Source organism: Anolis carolinensis, chromosome 2, assembly GCF_035594765.1.
Source record: "Anolis carolinensis isolate JA03-04 chromosome 2, rAnoCar3.1.pri, whole genome shotgun sequence".
Classification (NCBI taxonomy): Eukaryota; Metazoa; Chordata; class Lepidosauria; order Squamata; family Dactyloidae; genus Anolis; species Anolis carolinensis.
In genome coordinates, this window is record NC_085842.1 from 306047925 (window position 1) to 306067064 (window position 19140).

Consider the following 19140-nt stretch of genomic DNA (forward strand, 5'->3'; position numbering starts at 1 on the left):
AACTAGAGTTCTTTGAGAGCCAGTCTGTAGAGGCAGCATGGTGATGTGACTCGAATGTTAGACTACAGCTCTGTGAGATTAGGATTTGAACCCCTGCTTGGTCAAGGAAACCCACTGTGTGTCATTGGGGATGTCACATTCTTTCCTCCTCAGATGAAGGCAAAGGCAAATCTGTATCCTATACAAATCTTGCCAAGAAAACTCTACATTGATGGTATCGTGACTTTAGAATTTGACATAACTTGGAAATGACTTGAAGGCACACAACAACAACAAAACAACAACAACAGATTATAAGAACGCTCTGTGTGCATGGGATTATGATTCCACAAATCCTTTGAGGAGCTGCTGGGCACAGGCCCAATCTGATCCACAAGCCGATTGCTCTTGTCTCTCCCTTTCCCAAATTATTTATCTCCAATCTCTGCAGGTCTCCTGAGAAGTTATTTCTCTAAGCAGCATCACGCAAATCTCATGAGAATTTCTCCGCCTGGGTTTTGATAATTTAAGTTGATGACCACCCTGAAAAAATGGTTCAGACTTAAGCATAGATTTGTCACATCACTAACATGGAAGCTGCCACCACAATTCCCCGTACCAGAACAGAAGGTTTAGATTCCAGGTCCCAGAAACTACAGCCAGTCTAAGGAGCAATTGATTGTGGAGACTGTCATCCCAAGCATTTGGAAGTCCGAATGTGGATTCCAGCACCCTCAAATGGAAGCTCTTTGGGCATTTTTAATTGTCAAGTGAGGCTTTGTACAGGTTAAGAATTCCATACCCAGAAACCCAAAATGATCAAATAACGAATATTGTCAAACTGGATGGCCAAGGTAGTGACACATTTACTTTGTGATGATCTTAGTTTTGTGCATATTTTTAAAGAAGTATGCATTTCATGTTTAGAATTGGGTCTCATCTCCAAGATATTTCATTATGTATATATCTGCAAATACAGTAGAGTCTCACTTATCCAACGTTCTGGATTATCCAATGCATTTTTGTAGTCAATGTTTTCAATACATCGTGATATTTGGGTGCTAAATTTGTAAATACAGTAATTACTACATAGCATTACTGCGTATTGGACTACTTTTTCTGTCAAATTTGTTGTATAGCATGATGTTTTCATGCTTAATTTGTAAAATCATAACCTAATTTGATGTTTAATAGGCTTTTCCTTAATCCCCCCCCCTTATTATCCAACATAGTCACTTATCCAACATTCTGCCGGCCCGTTTATGTTGGATAAGTGAGACTCTACTGTATTAGTATTCCAAAATGGGGGGATTCCAAATCTAAAACACTTTGGGAGAAGACTATTCAATCTATAGTGGACTGCATTTCTTATAGTTCAGAGGACGAGGGGACAAATACTAGTTCCATTTCTAAAGTTGAACCCATTTTGACCTGTAAAACCAGTACTACTCAATGAGGAGGTCCATGGACCTGTGCCAACCCATGAAGTATTGGCTACCAATCGATGATAAGTTTCTATGGAAAAAAGAAACAGTTGTACTCAATGGGCAGCTATATGATGCCAGTTCTGGGCACACTGAAGGAAAACGCTTGCTGTTCCTGCACATCAGAAAGCTTAAAAACACTGATGTAAATCATTTGGATTAGAGACCATCTGGGTGATGTATGAAAGCAGCTCTGAGCTCTGTAGAGAAAGGGCGAGGCATGTGGATAATTGATAAATAGATCAAAGCACATAGATGCTAGATTTTTTTTAAAAGCTCACACACATTCAGTATTTACATGGTGAAGAATCAAGGAGGAAGCAGGAATTGAATATTAGGTATTTCAAAACTTTTTAAAAAACAGACTTTGAGTCAAGAAATACTTTTAATAAATTTAAAATTCCCATGGCCAAGCTTAATCACTTTAACATCTGGCCTGGAATCCTGTTGCTGTCTTATGCATGTACAAGTTCCCTCATGGAAGTGGTTGGAATCCAATGCAGAAGAGTCATATTCAGGTCACTGCAACAGAAGTAGAATTATGCATGCTGTACTATTGCACATAAATGCATTGTATGCATTGATGTGAGATCACTTAGTACATGGTTGTACATGGTTGCACATTTACATAATGTGTGCTGATGCTTGTGCTTATTTGGTTGTGCTTCTGTTTTCCAACAGCACAATTCACCAATGTGAATTTGCACACCAGCTTCGTAACTACGACTGTACAGTTACGATCTGTCTTCTTGATGTAGGATCTCAGTCCTGATCTGAGTGGAAGAAATCTAAAGTGATTAATAGGGATAAACTCTGTTGGAATTGCTTGTTACCCTTAAGAATGCTTACAGAGCAAAGGAAATCAATGAAACATTAGCTAAGACAGGGAAAACCATTGCTAGATTTTCACAATATGACCCAGTCCTGAATGAGAATAATGGTATATATACGCCAGAAAAGTTCTATCATATATAGTAGGAATGCCTGCTAACCAAGTTGGTATTTTATTATAAAATATCTTTAATTCCATTAAAATGTTTATTTCATGAATGCAAACAAATAAATCTACTCATTTCCTCTGATTTTAACTGCTGTTTTTAAATATGATAGCTCAATTTTGTTTAAATTGGGATTAATGTTTAGGTGTATTCTCCTTTACTCCTTATAAGCCACATTGCATCCTGCAATGTAAACAAACAAACAAACAAACTGTTATGCTTTTCTCTTGAGTTAAAGAGATCAATTAAATAACTAATGTCTTAAGGAATTAGCATCCTATAAGGCTATCACAGCTGTTAGGATTTTTCCTTTATATTTATTTCTATTTATTTATTAGTTAACCAGTTTAATAATATTTTGTGTGACTCTTATTAAAAGACTAAGAGCCATAAGAAGGAAGAGAGGAAGAGGCTGTGGGCTCCCCCTTTATCCCCATCAACAATAACCACCTGGAGAACAGAGTGAGGATGCTTATGGGTCACTGGGCTACCATCTTCCACACAATAGGAAGATATATAGTGGACATATCATGAGACGGCATGACTCACTATAAAAGTCAATAATGCTCGGTAAGGCAGAAGGTAGTAGGAAAAGATGAAGACAGAATTACAGATGGATAACCTTATTCAAGGAGCTTGTGGTCCTGACATTGTAAGATCTGAACAGGTTGTTGAGGACAGGAGATCTCTCATTCATAAGGTCATCAGAAACTGAACTCAATTTTATGGCAATTAGCAGCAACAAACTTGGGTTAACAATAGGATTTGCGCAGGGACTGTACAGTAGGGCTGTAAATTATGTGAAGAATATTGGAAATTACAACGTTCTTCAAGCCTCCTCTAGTAATTTGTTAATCTATTATTCTATTTGCTTTCTGTTTTATATGTACGTTCTGATATGCAGCTTCTTTTGCTCTATGTTTCCTGAGAAGTTGTGGGAGGGGCTGCAGACCACATGATCTGATCTTAGACTGCTCAGACCTCAGACTCCATTTTAGATTCTTCTTAGACTTTGGACTACTAAGAGCAAACACCTGTTCTTGTTGTAAGAAAAATGCCCTATGCCATCTGCACAGAGAAACTATCTCAAACATATCTGAAAGGGGGCTGATAAACTATGTATCTGTGTTATGCTGAACACATGAAGGATGTGAGTAAACCAAATATGTTATTTTACCAAAGCCTATTTCATTTTTGTCTCTTAAGTGCATGATATAAAACTAGTTGTTTTTATGGGAGAGTAGATATATTTTTGGCCACTGAATAACTCTTCTGAAACTCCGCTATTTTGTGCATAGGCATATTTTCTGTTTTCCTAACAGATCAGACAATAGGTTCAGTCTAACAACTGAAGAAATTGCCTTGCACATTACATTTGGTTGTATACTATATGAGAAGATTCTACTCAAATGGGTTTTTGCCTCTTTTCTGAAAGATTGAACTTTTCCAAAAAGTTATGATCTACAAATGGCTATGTCTTGGACTTCTGAGTGAAGCATACTATAGAAAATACCTAGAGCTCTCTAGAGCTGATATTCCCAAATTTTGCAGCAATCTCTAATTGCATTTCAATTCAGCATTTGAGCAGAAACAAGGAATACACATAGCTGGGTTTCAACTCTGGAGAACAGGGTTCAAGTCAGGGGATGCTGTGGTTTTTAGTTTTGAATATGTTTTTATGGATTTTAACTGAATTTTAAAATAGCAATGATCCCTTAAGGAACCACATGTAATACACCAATATGTAATCAGTGCAATACGTTTTTACACTGATTACATATAGATTATCTATATAAAATAGAGCTCAGTAACATTGGGCTCTTCAGATGCTTGGGGCATTAACCTCCATTTGCCCCAGTCAGCATGGCGGATGCTAAGAGATTATGAGAGTTTTCATCCAAGACAGCTGGTAGCCCATTGGCCACTTTCCACTGGAATAAAAGAATGTTAGTACTTAGCTATTCACATTGTTCCTCAAGTTCGTTATTTTTTAAAATTGAATTGGAAATTTATCCAAAGAGATGGCCCCATTAAGGGAATGGGCATTTTTCTCCACCCTTATAGCTTCTCTATAAATTAAGATGAAGTAATGAAATTAACAACCTACAGGGCGCTCAACACATTCAGAAATGTCCTCAGGTAACCAATTACCAAGTCCTCGGGGCACTTCATTCATAATTGCTTAGGGGTTACAATCACGGAGGCTATGGAACAGCAGGGAAAAAAGAGTTAAACTTCGGCCCATGGGCAAGCACCTTATTAAGACTCAACTTAAAGAAAAGTTAAGGAAAAATCTTCCCAGGAGCTGTCAACTCTTGTCAGGTTCACTTGGCCAAAATGAAGGTTCAGGAACCAGTTCTCTGAGGGTGCAGGAAGCGGGTTAAGCCTTTGGCATCCTATTTCGATTGCAAGCCATGCTCCTTAGATTGAAATGAAGAAATGAACTTGTAGGAAACATGATGTCATTGTCACAGGCTTTGTACCCTGGCACTCAGAGGTTGCTTTGAGCCAAACACTGGCAACCGTGGGGAGAAGATTTTTGTCTGTTGATGGCCAACTGCTGACAGCAGGTGAAACTGGGTACCAGGGAGGCAAAATGACATTGTTGCCCTCAAAAGCAAAATCTGTCCTTTCCCTAGTGAATTTACCCTTCAGTCCCTACATGTCTAACATTGCAGAAAATAAGACAATGGATAGTGTTCACACCAAGAACTCTTATATTTGCCATGTTTGAATTTCCTTGTAACTTTGCCTGCCCCTTTCTTGAAATGCCAAAACTGAAATTTTATGTTACTGCAATGCTAGAAATTTAAGGGGAAATTCATCGTGGAGGCAGCATTCTTAGCAAATGGCAAATGTTACAGATATACAGCTTTTCTACAGGATCATTTTGCTGTATCCCATCAATATAGGGAAAGACTATGGCATTATAAGGAGAAGATTTTATATTCAGATCCTGGAATCCACTCCTTCCTCCCTCCCTCCCTCCCTCCCTCCCTTCCTTCCTTCCTTCCTTACTTACTTACTTAAAAAGGATCAAGGAAAGACCTTCTGGTTGACACTCTGGAAGACAGAGCAATTAATTTTCTACTACAGATGCAGGTTCCCTCCTAGCTTCCTGTAATATCCAGAAGTAACACCGGTGAGATTAAGATAATTTCTGGACCTGAGCCTGCTTGCTGCATCCAGACCAATAAAGTCATCAATCCATTCTGCTTCAGCACAGTTTAGTTTGCTACAGAAGGATGCTCTGCTCAGATTGTTGTGTATGAAACTCAAGCTAAAGATGTTGAAATTTCTGGATCTGATATCAGAACAAAGCTGAATACACCGGATTCTGAATTCAGAATCCAGTTATTTTCAGACAACATAGAATCATAGAATCATAGAATAGTAGAGTTGGAAGAGACCACATGGGCCATCCAGTCCAACCCCCTGCTAAGAAGCAGGAAATCGCATTCAAAGCACCCCCGACAGATGGCCATCCAGCCTCTGCTTAAAAGCCTCCAAAGAAGGAGCCTCCACCACGGCCCCGGGGAGAGAGTTCCACTGTCGAACAGCTCTCACAGTGAGGAAGTTCTTCCTGATGTTCAGGTGGAATCTCCTTTCCTGTAGTTTGAAGCCATTGTTCCGTGTCCTAGTCTGCAGGGCAGCAGAAAACAAGCTTGCTCCCTCCTCCCTATGACTTCCCTTCACATATTTGTACATGGCTATCATGTCTCCTCTCAGCCTTCTCTTCTGCAGGCTAAACATGCCCAGCTCTTTAAGCCGCTCCTCATAGGGCTTGTTCTCCAGACCCTTAATCATTTTAGTCGCCCTCCTCTGGACGCTTTCCAGCTTGTCAGCATCTCCCTTCAACTGTGGTGCCCAAAATTGGACACAGTATTCCAGGTGTGGTCTGACCAAGGCAGAATAGAGGGGGAGCATGACTTCCCTGGATCTAGACGCTATTCCCCTATTGATGCAGGCCAGAATCCCATTGGCTTTTTTAGCAGCCGCATCACATTGTTGGCTCATGTTTAACTTGTTGTCCACAAGGACTCCAAGGTCTTTTTCGCACACACTGCTGTCAAGCCAGGCGTCCCCCATTCTGTATCTTTGATTTCCATTTTTTCTGCCGAAGTGAAGTATCTTGCATTTGTCCCTGTTGAACTTCATTTTGTTAGTTTTGGCCCATCTCTCTAGTCTGTCAAGATCGTTTTGAATTCTGCTCCTGTCTTCTGGAGTGTTAGCTATCCCTCCCAGTTTTGTGTCGTCTGCAAACTTGATGATCGTGCCTTCTAACCCTTCGTCTAAGTCGTTAATAAAGATGTTGAACAGAACTGGGCCCAGGACAGAACCCTGCGGCATTCCACTTGTCACTTCTTTCCATGATGAAGGCGACGCATTGGTGAGCACCCTTTGGGTTCGTTCGCTTAGCCAATTACAGATCCACCTAACCGTAGTTTTGTCTAGCCCACATTTTACTAGTTTGTTTGCCAGAAGGTCGTGGGGGACTTTGTCGAAGGCCTTACTGAAATCCAGGTACGCTACATCCACAGCATTCCCTGTATCGACCCAACTTGTAACTCTATCGAAAAAAGAGATCAGATTAGTCTGGCATGACTTGTTTTTGGTAAATCCGTGTTGACTATTAGCAATGACCGCATTTGTTTCTAAGTGTTCGCAGACCACTTCCTTAATGATCTTTTCCAGAATTTTGCCTGGTATTGATGTGAGGCTGACCGGACGGTAATTGTTTGGGTCGTTCTTTTTTCCCTTCTTGAAGATAGGGACCACATTCGCCCTCCTCCAATCTGCTGGGACTTCTCCCGTTCTCCAAGAACTCTCGAAGATAATTGCCAGTGGTTCTGAAATAACTTCCGCTAGTTCCTTCAGTAGTCTTGGATGTAGCTGATCTGGCCCTGGGGACTTGAATTCGTTTAGAGTGGCCAGGTGTTCCTGGACAACTTGTTTCCCTATTTGGGGTTGGATTTCCCCCAATCCTTCGTCCATTCCATGTTGCTGAGGTTGAAGGTGGCTTTCTTTTTGTGAGAAGACCGAGGCAAAGAAGGCATTAAGTAGTTCTGCCTTTTCCCTGTCCCCTGTCGCCATCACCCCATCTTCTCCTTGCAATGGCCCTATCGTCAACATTCTTCATAGAGACAATGCTGAAATAATCCATGGAAGATAGTTTGGCGTATATGTCAAGCCTGCAGAAATCACCAGGTCCCACCTGATCTTGGAAGCTAAGCATGGTTAGTACTGGGATGGGAAGCCTCCAATGAATACCAAACACTGTATGCTATTTTTCAGGGAACAATCTGACAACACCACCTATAAAATAAATGGATTGCCACAGGTCAACAAGTGACTTGAAGGCACACACAAAGAAAGAAAGGAAAGCTTATATGAGATACACTTGTGTTCACATCCCCACAGTACTATGAAACTTTCTGAGCCTAAACCACTTATCACAATTAAGAGTAAAATGGAATGACCTCCAATACATTGCTTTAGGTTTCTTATAAGGATAGAATATGTATATAATGATTTAACTGTGTTTTACAATTTGGTCTAAAGCAATGCAATACACTTTTGGTTAAAATGATGTCTATTTTAAAAAAATTAATAGCTTTCAGAAGATATCTCCAGGATTTACTGTGCAAGAGGCCCTGGGTTTTGGTGCAAGACTTAAACCTCCAGGGGTATTTGGGGCAGTCTTATATGACAAAACATGTCCTTAATGAACCTTAATCCTATTAATGGGATTGTCAGGGCAGATTTGTCATTGAAAAGATGTTTTCATCCATGAGACTTATAGCTTGTTCATAAGTGAAACTACTCCATTGGTATGGAAAGGGAATAGAATGGTAAATATCACTCCGTATGAGATTTGAAATATGCAGTGGCTGTCTTTGCTACATGTTTATATGGTTGTTTTGTAGGAAAATGCACATCTATCCAAAGCTAGTCCACAAGAATTTGTGGCTTCATCACTCCCTAGGACCCCTGCTTAGACATTGCAAACATTATTGAACCCATAAAGTTGTATTATTTTCACTCAGAAACATAACCTTTGTCTTGCTTTTTATTTGGAAACACTGAACTGAAAAGGTAGGATGCTACTCTCCAGAAGCATCCTCCGTCTAGTTTCATCCAAACTTTTAACAATTGTCTTTGTTACATTATTTGCCAAGGATGTATTTTAAAATATTTTCAATATTATCAGTATTGTTACGTTTAATATATTGCAGGCCTGTAGGCCCATCTTCATGTCCATCAATGATGGGCAGGCATAGCTGCCAAGGCCTTTTCTTCTCCTGAAGGAAGTAACATACAGCCCAATCCTTATTTATATTCCAATTAAATTAATCTTTAAAAAGTTGTGATTCCACGTTTTGGTAAAGGGATGGTGCTACATTATTACACCGTTGCTCTCTTTAGTTTTGTTCTTGTACATTTTCTTTTGTATTGGCTGGGATTGCTTTTCTTGAGTGAACTGAGAGGCCTTTACCATTGAAGGTAGCATATACTGTATATTTCTCAGACAAATAAAGGGTTATGCAAACAACTGAAAGGAAGCAGATGCTAAAGCCAAATATTTTCAACAGGGGATGTGTGTTACTCTGTTCTTAGGGCAAGACACCTTTGCACCTCAAATCATAAAGTGGAAGAACCGAACCTGACTTTTTTGCCAATTGTGTGGCTGCAATTGGCTGTCTTTTCTTTTCTTGAATATATGCATGTAATTAGCTGCTTTGGGAAGGCTTGGGCATGAAAACTCTGGAGGTGAGATGAGAAAGAGTTTAACTCTCTTTCACTTACGTCCACAATCCTGTTCATAGGACAAGACTGATGTTGGTTCTTTATTCCCAATTCCTTATTTGCACAAATCAAAACCACAATCTTCAAGGCCTCCACTAGTTGAGTTTTGTTGGAGGAAGTTGTTCATAGCTACCGTGTTTCCCCGAAAATAAGACAGTGTCTTATATTAATTTTTGCTCCCAAAGATGTGCTAGGTCTTATTTTCAAGGGACGTCTTATTTTTCCATGAAGAAGAATTCACATTTATTGTTGAACAAAAAATGAACATTTATTATATACTGTACAGTAGTTGTCATCACAACATAACCAGACAAACTGTGAATCCTATCAAGATTTTCTTGTTACTACCATTATTTCCATGTACAACTGGTATGTACATTTACCAATCCTGCATGCTATGGTGTTCTGTTTGGCAGGCACTGGGCATGCTACCAAACAAAAACTTTGCTAGGTCTTACTTTCGGGGGAAGTGTTATATTTAGCAATTCAGCCAAACTTCTACTAGGTCTTATTTTTCGGGGATGTCTTATTTTCAGGGAAACAGGGAATTGGAGCTGCCCATGGTTTGAAAGGACTTGTGTGAGCTTCCATAGCTTATGTCCAGATTATCTAAAATATGCTTATCTTCTTATGTGAGCCACCTTAGGCTTTAAAGATCCTTCGGAAAGGGCTTTCTGCAAGTCCCATCAGCTGGCCCTCTCCCTCTCCTTTAACAATACTTTTTAAATTTGAACTAACATTTGTTGATAAAGTAGCTATGAGGAAAGCTCTTCAATTGTGTGTGTGATATATGCTATCTTTTACATGACTTTATATGGTTTAAATATATGATTACATGTTGTTGTTGTTGTTGTTGTTGTGTGCCACCAGAGTACATGATGCAGAACAAGTGAATTCATTAAAATGGGATTTTAAGTCCAATGCTGTTATCACTGTGCCGTGCTGGATCTCAAGCGAATGGGCACTGGGGATGACAATGTTAAGGAAGAGGTCGACACACTCAAGGCTCATTGAGAGCATCTTGCAGAAGCCCATCCATGTCATCTTAACCTGGAAATTACACTGATGCAGTGGTCTGGTCACAATGTTAAGGAAATCCTTTGCTTCCCTCTCCAGAACCTCTGGGCCCTTCTGCACAGCCATATAATCCAGAATATCAAGGCAGAATAACCCACAGTATCTACTTTGAGTTGGGTTATCTGAGTCCAGAGTGCCATATAATCCAGTTCAAAGCAGATAATGTGGGATTTTATTCAGCTGTGTGTAAGGGGCCTAAGTCCCCAATGAAGCATTCAAAAATGCTGCTGTTGCCTGCAATCTGCGTCTATATAGCTAGAAGAATATCTGAGGACTTTGCTTAGTATTATGAACTATCTAAAATGTGAAAAATGTTGCGTAAGACTACAACTCCCAGAATGTTCCACAGGAGTAGCAATCCACAGAAGTGTTCTATTGCCACCCAGTTCCTGCAACAACAGGACATGGGACCACTGCTTTTGTTTTTTCTAAGAAACTGGGATTAAGGGTGGGACTGAATCTGTTAAGACTCTTTACTTTGGCAAAATTGGAGCACAGATCCATCAGAAGTTCATTCCATATTAAATGTATTTAATAGATCTGCATATGTTTGCTAACAGCAGCACAAAAATAGGACACATGAAATACAGCTCAGGGCTCACAATGCCACCTCGTGGTGGAAAACAGGTTCCCCTTCTACAGTAATCCAGAAAAAAAGAGATTTGCCTGAAACTGAAGAGCCGAAAAAGAACCATGTACGTATACACTTAAATGTTTTTATCCTGCCCTTTTATCATAAGAGCTCAAGAGTGTCCAACCAGGAAGACAATACAAGCAATTCAAACTATTCCAAATTCCAATTGATCAATAAATAATCAAAGCAAGATGACATGCTAATCAATTCAATCAAATTGAAAGAACTAACTGGGTAAAAGAGATGAAGCCATGTGCCTGGTTAAAAGCAAATTAGGCAGCAAATGCTTTAATAAAGAGCCATGTCTTGACTTGGGGCCGAAAAGCAACAAATATTGGGGCCATTCAGCTCCCAGGGGAAGGCATTCTGCAAGTGGGTGGCCACAGCCAAGAAGGCCCTCTTCCACATCCCCTACCCAGTTATTTCATACTTCCAACTGTCCTCATTTGGCAAAGACAGTCCTAAATCATAATTTATTAGCTCACTGTTTCAGCTGCTTTAAAATGTCCCAGCTTCTCCTCCTCCTTACGTCCATCCTTGAAATTTAGAGACCAAAACATGAGGTGGTACCTGGTAATGTCATAAAGCATTATATACACACAGAACACTTTTTTGGAGTTTATGACAAAAACCATGAAGGGGCTATTCCCAGATCAAGTTGAAATGAATAGATTATTCGGTCGACAGGAAGCTCTGGCGTGGACTGGTCCATGAGGTCACGAAGAGTCGGAGACGACTAAACGACTGAGCAGCAGCACTTAGGGAGATGGGACCAAGAACATAACCTAGTCTACTTGCTTGGATGGAAAACCACCAATGAATACTGGAAGATGTAGGCTACCAAGCACAATCTTTAATTTTCATCTCAATGCATACTGAGCTCCACATTGGGGCTTTGGTCACTTGTGGTGTCATTGACAGAACTGCTTGTAACATGAAAGATGTTGGAACATGGTAAGAGGGAAGCTTTCTGGGCTTGAGGTTCATGCACTGTCTTGACCAGAATCATGGCAGGAACACACTGGGAGGAACCATTCACTCTCCGTTTCATAGTTCTTTCTTCTTCTCCTTAATTTAGATTCCGTTTCTTTCCTGTAATGTCCCATAACATACAGCTTCATGGTTTTTTTGATATTGTGGGTGTTTTTCACCAATTGTTCAAGCATTTCTTGATTTTTCTGGGTCGAGTCGTTATTCGGATCTGATGCAATTACTATCTTGTTCATGTCCTGACTGGGCTGAAAAAAATGACAAAACAATATGATTGTTATCAAACATAAGGGGAAAAATATACATAGAGGTTTATCAAAATCGCCATTGTGTTTTTACTAGTTGTAGACTTTCTTTGGAGTCTTGCTCACAGCCTATACATTATCCCTTTCCAAACTCCTGCCCCATCTTCATCCCAGTTTCAATTTCTAATGAGGTTTCATCTACACTGTAGAATTACTGCAGTTTTACACCAGTTTAATACTGTGGCGCAATCCTATGGGATTCTGGAAGTTGTAGTTTTACAAGGTTTTTAGAATGCTAATGTCTCACCTTCTACAACACCCAGGATTGCATAGCATTGAGCCATGAGAGTTAAAGTCATATCAAATTAATATTTTCACTAATTCCTTGGAATCTGTGGCCATGCAAAAACATAATAAAATATGTTGGATCTCTAATTACAAATGCGTAGACCATCTCCTTCAATATATTATTCATACATACAAGTCTTACCTTGGTGTTTTTAATGTGTCGCATTAAAAGGCGGAATATTAAAAAAACAATAATTGTAACGAGTAGCTCTGTACCAATAGCATCCAACTTCTCTAGGCACCTTTTGGAAAATACTAGGTCAAAAATACTGTGACATATTTGACAGGCTGAGCCATAAAGACTGTTAGATGGTGCTCCCATTGAAAGTTGCTCTGCTTCCCGTTCTGTTGTATCGAAAGCAGCATTTGTGGAGGCTGATTCCTCACCACTGAAAGCATCCTGTAAAAAGAAGACTGAAGAGAGGAAGATGGTTCCCAAGAGAAGCACATAGGAAGAGCCTGGAAGAGTCATGCTGCTGCTCCAGGAATAATTTCTCCCCCAGAACAAATTATGATAAGAGGCCTTTAAAATAGGTGCATCAGCCAATCAGGTGTGGGGAAATTCTATGAGGTCATAAAGGGGTCTTTATTAGAAATAGTTTATGATGCCATTGATATCTCAAGGGAGCAGCCAAGGTTTAAGTATGGAGAGATATCTAAAACCAGGAAGATCTACCTCCCTCTAAAAACACATTTTTACACTTGTCAAGTGAAGGATGACAAGCTTTCATTTCTGTAGTTCCTTTTCCATAGTGAACTAAGCAAAAGAACATAAAAGAGTATATGCAGTTTGTAAATAGATGACATTAGATTAAGAAGTCTATAATTGTAGTTCATTTGTAAATGTAGTTTTGGGAGAATGCAATTGGTTGTCATTTTAAAATGTATTTTAATATTTTAGTAGAGTTCCATTGTTTTAATTTGCTGCTACAACAACAACAACAACAGCAGCAAAAGAATACACATAGCCCGAGAGACTGGTTTACACTAGGGTTTCCAGTACAGGAACATCCTTGATATTCCTAGACCAAAACGTGGGACAGACCCAGTGATGTAATAAAGTGTTATGTACACACAGAACACATATTCCTTTTTAGGAATTATGACAGAAACCATAAATGGGCTCTTCTCAGATCAGAGTGATGTTGCACCCCTAGGCTGCAGAGACACCTCAAAACCACATTGGAGCCCCAGAATATAGGCAAAACAAGCGGTTTATTGAAGATTATATACAAGCAGTAGCAAATTAATTCAAAGTCAATGCAATAAGGTTTTAGTCCACAAGGTACAAGTTTCTTGAGAATGTTGAAGCTAGAGTCTCTAAAAGTCACTTAGGGAAACAGAGTTCAAACAGGATATCAAAATGAATCCAAATAAGTTATCAAAATTAGTCCAAAGCACAGGATCAAACTAGAATGCAGGGAATCAAACACCAAAAGTAATCCCAATGCTAGAACACAAGGCAGGATCTTAACTGGAGCAGGAAATCCAAACTGCAAACTTACTCGAACAAGAACTAGATAAGCTAAGATCTTCAATAGTGAGGACAAGGACTGGAACAAGGCACAGAGCATAAAACTGCATGAATTGGCATGGAAGTTCACAGGAACATGGGACAGGATTCTTGAAGCATGAAACTGAGATTTCTCTTCCTCGATGAGCAAAGTTGTCACCTCTGAATCTCTCAGAGAAAGCAGTCCTTCTTAAGGGTAAGCTCAAGGCCTCTTCCCATGAGAAAACTGCTCATTATTCTTTTTCAATAACAATTGCTTACTGCGCCTGAAAGTATCCCTTTCCCTCTGTTGCTGATTTATCGCTTTCTTTCTGTCATTAATCTTATCACTTCCAGAATCCAAACTAGAATGCCCATCTCGCAAAAGAAGGTCCAATCTTGACTCCTTCAAAGAACGCAGTTCAAGCCGCCTGCTTGAAACCATTATGTTCTCTGGTCCCAGAATCCACCGGGACAGACTCTGGCTGGCTTGGAACAGCAGTCTCATCTGGCTGCATAGGAACAGGAATCTCAGGCCCAAACCCAGAATCTCCTGACAGGCCAGGTGCAGGGACAATCACAGGTTGAACAGGTCCCACTGCAGGTTCACCTGACAGCTCAGATGGAGGCTGGGCTATAACAGGTGCAATGAATAGATTATTCTTCCTCATCCCCATAGGGAGATGGAATAAGGAACATTTAAGCTAGACTACTTGCTTGCATAGAAGATCATCAACAAATACCAGAAGCCATAGGTTACATTTCAAGGCTTGCCCCCTCTAAATATTCCTTGCCTAGGAAAAACCTCTGAAATGCATGGAATCACCATGAGTTGATATGCGAGTTGAAGGCACATGAATAAACTACTTCTAGGCAAAATGACGCAGAAAATGAGACCATAGTGACTCATCAACTGGGAGTGAAAGAGGAAGCTAGGTAAATTATTGGCATTATTAGTAGTAGTATTGTATATCCTACTTCTGGAATCTAGTTAGAACAGGCATGGGTAAACTTCGGTCCTCCCGGTGTTTTGGACTTAACGCCCACAATTCCTGACAGTCTCAGGCCCCTTCCTTTTTCCCCTCATCTGCCCATGCCTGAGTTAGAAGGACGGATGTACAGCTAATAAAACATCATATTGTTGCATTTGAAAACGAAGTCCAATAGTTTCACTTCACTGGCACCCATGGGGATTGGTAGATGCTGAACACATGTAGTTTCTGGTTGCTTGAGATTTCCTATTTAAAATAGGCCTATTATTATACCTAGGAGCCCCGGTGGTGAAGTGTGTTAAAGCACTGAGCTGTTGAACTTGCAGACCTAAAGGTCCCAGGTTCAAATCCCGGGAGCGGTGTGAGCGCTTGCTGTTAACTCCAGCTTCTGCCAACCTAGCAGTTCGAAAACATGCCAATAGGTACCGCTCCGGTGGGAAGGTAAGGGCGCTCCGTGCAGTCATGCCGGCCACATGACCTTGGAGGTGTCTACGGACAACGCCGGCTCTTCGGCTTAGAAATGGAGATGAGCACCAACCCCCAGACTGGACTTAACATCAAGGGAAAACCTTTACCTAATATTATAACTTATTCTATATCATACCATCAACTGTGTATTGATTTGATATAAATATTGGAATGCAGTAATAGAAAACAAAGATAAACTTTATTAAGGTAATACAGTGTAACTATTTTTCTGTATTATTAAAAACAGCTTAAAAAATTAAATATTTCTTCATTTTTTTCCAGTTGCTTGAACATTCTGGTTGCTTGGATTCTAGTTAACTGAGAGTCTACTATATTAACAGTTTAGTATAAGTGACATGGCCTAGGATAACAGGTTCATATGAAAAGCTACAGCATAGTTTTCCAAGTATAATCTTTAATATTAATATCAACATGTGTTAAGTTTTGCGTTGAGGCTTGACTTGTCGTTTGCATTGTCATTTACAGAACTGCTTGTAACACGAAGGATTGGCGCTTGGGAAGAGGGAGGCTTTCCAGTCTAGAGGTTCATTCACTCTCTTGACCGGAATCAGAGCAGTAACACATTGGGAGTGAAGCCTCGCTCTCGGTTTTATAAATCTTTCTAATTGCTCTTAATTTAGATTTCTGTTCTTTCTTCTTAAGGCGTATGGCATACTTCATGTATTTATTGATCATATAGGTGTTTTTCACCAACTGTTCAAGGATTTCTTTATTGTTCTGGGTCAATTCATATTTCACTTCTGCAGGAGCTGGTGTTTCAGTCATGGCCTGACTGAGCTGAGAAAAACAACAAAACAAGACCATTGTATCAACTTAAGGATAAATAAATAAATAAATAAATAAATAGAGGTTTATCAAAATTGCAATTTCTCTCTATCTTTGTGTCTCTTAATAGAAGCTTGATGTGTAGATAGTAAGTATAGAAAGCACAGACTAAAGTGACATTTTCTCAAAGTGTCAGTCTGGTGTTAAATACAGGGAGGAGACCTGTAAAAAGTGCTGCAACGCTTTTTAAGGTTCTTCTTGCAGCCTTAGAGAACAATGTAAATACATTTTCATTAGAAATATGCAAATAAAATAAAATATGTGCGACACTCTAATGCAGGGGTCCCCAAACTTTTTAAGCAAGGGGCCAGTTCATGATCCTTCGGACCATTGGAAGGCCGGACTATAGTTGGCCACTGAGCAATAAATAATAATAATAATAATAATAATAATAATAATAATAATAAAGAGGGTTGGAAGAGATCCCTTGGGCCATTTAGTCTAACCCCCTTCTGCCTCTGTGCACCAAAAGCACAAGCAAAGCATCCCTGACAGATGGCCACCCAGCCTCAATATTAATAAATAATAATAATAATAATAATAATAATAATAATAATAATAATAATAATAATAATGGTTGTAAGAGAAGAAGAGACCCCTTGGGTCATTTAGCCCAACCCCCTTCTGCCCTTGTGCCGTGGGGGCTAGATAAATGGCTTCGATGGGCCGCATCCGGCCCCCGGGCTTTAGTTTGGGGACCACTGCTCTAATGTGTGGGCCATACCCTTCATTGTATAATGTATACATATAAATCTTACCTTAACATTTTTCATGTGTTTCAGCAAAATGCATAGTATAGATAAACCAATAACTGTAATGAGTAGCACTGCACTGCTAACATACAACATCTGTAGGCTCCTTTTGGTAATTTCTAAGAAAAAAATACTGCGGAATATTTGGCAGACTGAGCCATAAAGACCATCAGATGTCTCTCTCTTCAAATATTGCTCTGTTTCCTGTGCCATTGCTGACAAATCAAAGCCAATCATTGCCCAGGCAGGTTTTTCATCACTGAGGACGTTCTGCAGGAAGACTGCAGTTCCCAAGAGCAGCATATAAGAACGGCCTCCAAGAATCATCCCTACTGTGTGTTGGTCAACCAGAAGTAATTGTGTTAGAGATTCTTCAATATGGGAACATCTTCAGCCATGGAAAAATTCTATGAGGTCATAAAGGTCTCCTGATCTTTATTAGAAGTAGTCCAGGATGTCACTAATACCTTAAGGGAGCAACCCAAGATAGATAAAATTCTTAAACATATTTACATATTGCTGCTCGTAAATGACAAACAGTTTGGGAAAGTATGTTGATATCGTGTTGTCGAAGGCTTTCATTGCCAGGATCACAGAGTTGTTGTATGTTTTCCGGGCTGTATGGCCATGCTCCAGAAGTATTCTCTCCTGACGTTTCGCCCACATCAATGGCAGGCATCCTCAGGATGCCTGCCATAGATGTGGGTGAAACGTCATGAGATAAGACTTCTAGAGCATGGCCATACAGCCTGGAAAACATACAACAACCCTATGTTGATATCTTACAAATCATGTATTTTAAAAGGATTTCATGAGATACCATATGTTGTGCTTCCATACATTTGAGTATTACGATTTCTCAGTCTTTTTCTCTAATAAGGGGTTGGTTACCCGCTGTTTTGCTAATCACACTGAGCTGTGTCACAAAAAGATGCATATCTAAATGAAATGTTTGGAAAGCTCTGATTTAGAAAATATGAATGCTTCTGCTAGTTTTTCAAACTGCTCCTGGTGATCTTTCCCCTACTCAGCCCCTTCCTCCCAAGAAAACCCAGATACTTTTTAAACCTGCTCCCAGTAAACCCCCACTTAGGGCCCTTCCACACTGCCATATGATGCAGAATATCAATGCAGACAATCCACAATATCTGCTTTGAACTGGATTATCTGAGCCCACATTGCTATACAATCCAGTTCAATGTGGATTTTATATAGCTGTGTGGAAAGGGCCTTAGAGAATGAAAACTGTATACTCTGGGACAGGCCATGAGATATGGCAACTCTAGTTGTCACCATCAGCATGCAGCAGGTTGCCTGATTTGGTAGCTTTAGGATGGCACGGAGTTTTAGGTTTTTTCTACATTGCCCTATATCTCAGAATCTGATCACAGGTTATCTGCTTTGAACTGGATTATATGAGTCTCCACTGCCAAATAATTTGGGATAAGCAGATAATCTGGGATCGGATCCTGGGATATAGGAACAGTGTAGAAGGGGTCTCAGTCTTACCATTCCTATGTCCTCTTTTGTACCATTTTGGCCGAAATCGCAATTTGCTGAGAAAGCAATGACCGATCGGAGCAGCAGAGCTCGTCTGATTGTGTTATTGAAGGCTTTCATGGCTGGAACCACAAGGTTGTTGTGTTTTTTTCCAGGCTGTATGGTCATTTTCCAAACATGGAACATGGCCATACAGCCTGGAAAACACACTGAATATTGAATGTGTTTTCCAGGCTGTATGGCCATGTTCCATGTTTGAATATTCAGTTAAGACAAGATTGGCATAGGAAATGGTCTTGTTTAATAGATAAAAAAGAAGGAAAAGATAGGTACAGAACTTTAAATCAGGCCTTCCAGACAATTAAATCAATATATTGATTCAAGTAACCCAGTTGACAGTGGGAAGAGGGTGGTAAGGGTGGGTGGGATGGGGGGTTTAAAGGGGCAATTAATTAAGATATGCGGTAAAGAGAATCACAATTGGAACCTGTATCCCAGCCATAAAGATTGTAAATAGTTTGTATGTTA

The 19140-nt window shown here is 39.9% G+C and overlaps 3 protein-coding genes across 3 annotated transcripts in view; 1 reads left to right on the plus strand and 2 right to left on the minus strand.

Annotated features, from left to right (window-relative positions):
- Window positions 1-19140, plus strand: part of cplx4 (complexin 4) — a 55769-nt gene that overhangs the window by 21719 nt on the left and 14910 nt on the right. The window lies entirely within an intron of this gene.
- LOC134296785 (uncharacterized) lies at window positions 11813-13090 on the minus strand. Its single transcript, XM_062972527.1, has 2 exons — window positions 12705-13090; window positions 11813-12217 (listed from the first exon to the last, which is right to left on the minus strand). Exons 1-2 carry the CDS (start codon window positions 13032-13034, stop codon window positions 11963-11965), a joined length of 585 nt encoding a protein of 194 aa, XP_062828597.1. The 5' UTR covers window positions 13035-13090; the 3' UTR covers window positions 11813-11962.
- Window positions 15695-17498, minus strand: LOC134295872 (uncharacterized). Its single transcript, XM_062969342.1, has 2 exons — window positions 17119-17498; window positions 15695-16312 (listed from the first exon to the last, which is right to left on the minus strand). Exons 1-2 carry the CDS (start codon window positions 17437-17439, stop codon window positions 16061-16063), a joined length of 573 nt encoding a protein of 190 aa, XP_062825412.1. The 5' UTR covers window positions 17440-17498; the 3' UTR covers window positions 15695-16060.